The 1,771-nt window shown below is 35.9% G+C and overlaps 1 protein-coding gene across 1 annotated transcript; it reads left to right on the top strand.

The window, feature by feature from the left end:
• Window positions 1-307: 307 nt before the first annotated feature.
• LOC147511674 (uncharacterized) lies at window positions 308-802 on the top strand. The gene has a single exon (XM_086598538.1). The coding sequence runs from the start codon at window positions 308-310 to the stop codon at window positions 800-802; it is 495 nt and encodes a 164-aa protein (XP_086454664.1).
• The last annotated feature ends 969 nt before the right edge of the window (window positions 803-1,771 follow it).

The raw sequence follows: 1,771 nt of genomic DNA, 5'->3' as shown, positions 1-1,771 counted from the left end.
TAACACTTAAAAAGGCAATCGATGAGTTGTTCTCCAAGTATAGGTTGAGCATATCTAGACTGCGTGGACAAGGGTATGATGGGGCCAGCAATATGCAAGGTGATTTGAATGACCTAAAAACACTTGTAATGAAGGAGAATGAGTCTGCATTTTATGTTCATTATTTTTCTCATCAGCTTCAGTTAGCCCTTGTATCAGTTGCAATTCAAAGAACCATGAGTCAATTGCTAACCTTTTTAGTATTCTCTCTAATGTGGTAAATACTGTTGGAGCATCATGTGAGCGACGAGATATGTTGCGCGATGCAATGAAGGCTAGAGTTCTTGCAGCGTTACAAAGCGGAGAAATTTCAAGTGGCAAAGGGTTGAATCAAGAGACTAGTCTTAAACGATATGGTGACACTCGATGGGGCTCACACTATTATACACTTCTTGGCATGATAACCACTTATGGTTCAGTAGTTGATGTACTTGATAATGTAGCGGAAAATGGTTTAAGCTCGGAACAAAGAGGTGAGGCTTACAGATTATTAGATTTAGTACAGTCTTTTGAATTTATCTTCAATTTGCATTTGATGAAAGCGATACTAGGAATTAGCAATGATTTGTCAAAGGCTTTGCAACGTGAAGACCAAGACATTATCAATGTCATGGCTCTTGTTAAAATAACAAAGGTATGCTTACAGGCGATGAGAGATAATGGATGGGATAGTCTCCTGACTGAAGTTTCTTCACTATGTGCCAAACATGATGCGGTTGTTCCAAATATGGAAAAGAGGTATATGGCTCGAGGGAGGTCTTGACGAAAAGCAGAAGGAAACACCAATTTACATTACTATCGTGTTGGATTATTCTATCACTGTATTGATTTGCAACTTCAAGAGTTAAACGACCGGTTTAATGAAGCAAATACAGAATTACTTCTTTGTATGGCATGTCTTGATCCTAGTGAATCGTTTGTTTCTTTCGATAAGCAATAGTTGATCCATTTTGCTCGACTTTATTCCGATGATTTTTCAGAGATAGATCAGATGGAATTAGCGGATCAACTTGAGAATTATACCATTGATGTGCGTTTCGATACTAAGTTTGGTGCAGTAAATGGAATTAGCGGCCTAACCAAAAAAATGGTTGAGACGAAGAAAGACATTGTGTACCCACTTGTTTATTTGTTGATTGAGTTGGTGCTGATTTTACCTGTTGCTACTGCCACTGTGGAGAGGGCATTTTCTGCTATGAATTGAATATCATAAAGAATTGTCTGTGCAATCGGATGACAGATGAATGGTTGAATAATTATTTAATAACATACATTGAAAAATAAGTTTTTGATAGCATTGATACCGAGTTGATCTTACAACGCTTCCAGAAGATGAAGAAAGATGACGAAAAAGAGGGCTCCCTAGGACAACTATGAACAAGTACTTGTTTAGATTTAATTTTTTTTCTAATACATTAATATATATATATATATATATATATATATATATATATATATATATATATGGGATAGAAGCACGATCCAACTTTGAACCACATTCTAGGCACAGTGACTCCCATCCACCGATTTGTTTCAATCCTACGGATATGGGTAGTTCAATCAGCCAAATACGAAATGCGAAATTATTTCGAGAAAACAAAGTTTTCGAAACAAAAAACACAGAAAATCTCCAAAACAAAAAAAACAAAAGATCGATCTATTTCTCTTTTCTCTCTTAAACCTTCTTCTTCAAAATTAGATCAATCTCCAAAATTAAACCTCATCGAAAGCA

The sequence above is a fragment of the Coptis chinensis genome, chromosome 3, assembly GCF_015680905.1.
Source record: "Coptis chinensis isolate HL-2020 chromosome 3, ASM1568090v1, whole genome shotgun sequence".
NCBI classification, from domain to species: domain Eukaryota; kingdom Viridiplantae; phylum Streptophyta; class Magnoliopsida; order Ranunculales; family Ranunculaceae; genus Coptis; species Coptis chinensis.
This window is presented reverse-complemented; position numbering and strand designations above follow the sequence as displayed.

Coding starts and splice junctions, on each gene's coding strand:
- LOC147511674 (XM_086598538.1), top strand. CDS start 308: ATGAAGGCTAGAGTTCTTGCAGCGTTACAAAGCGGAGAAATTTCAAGT.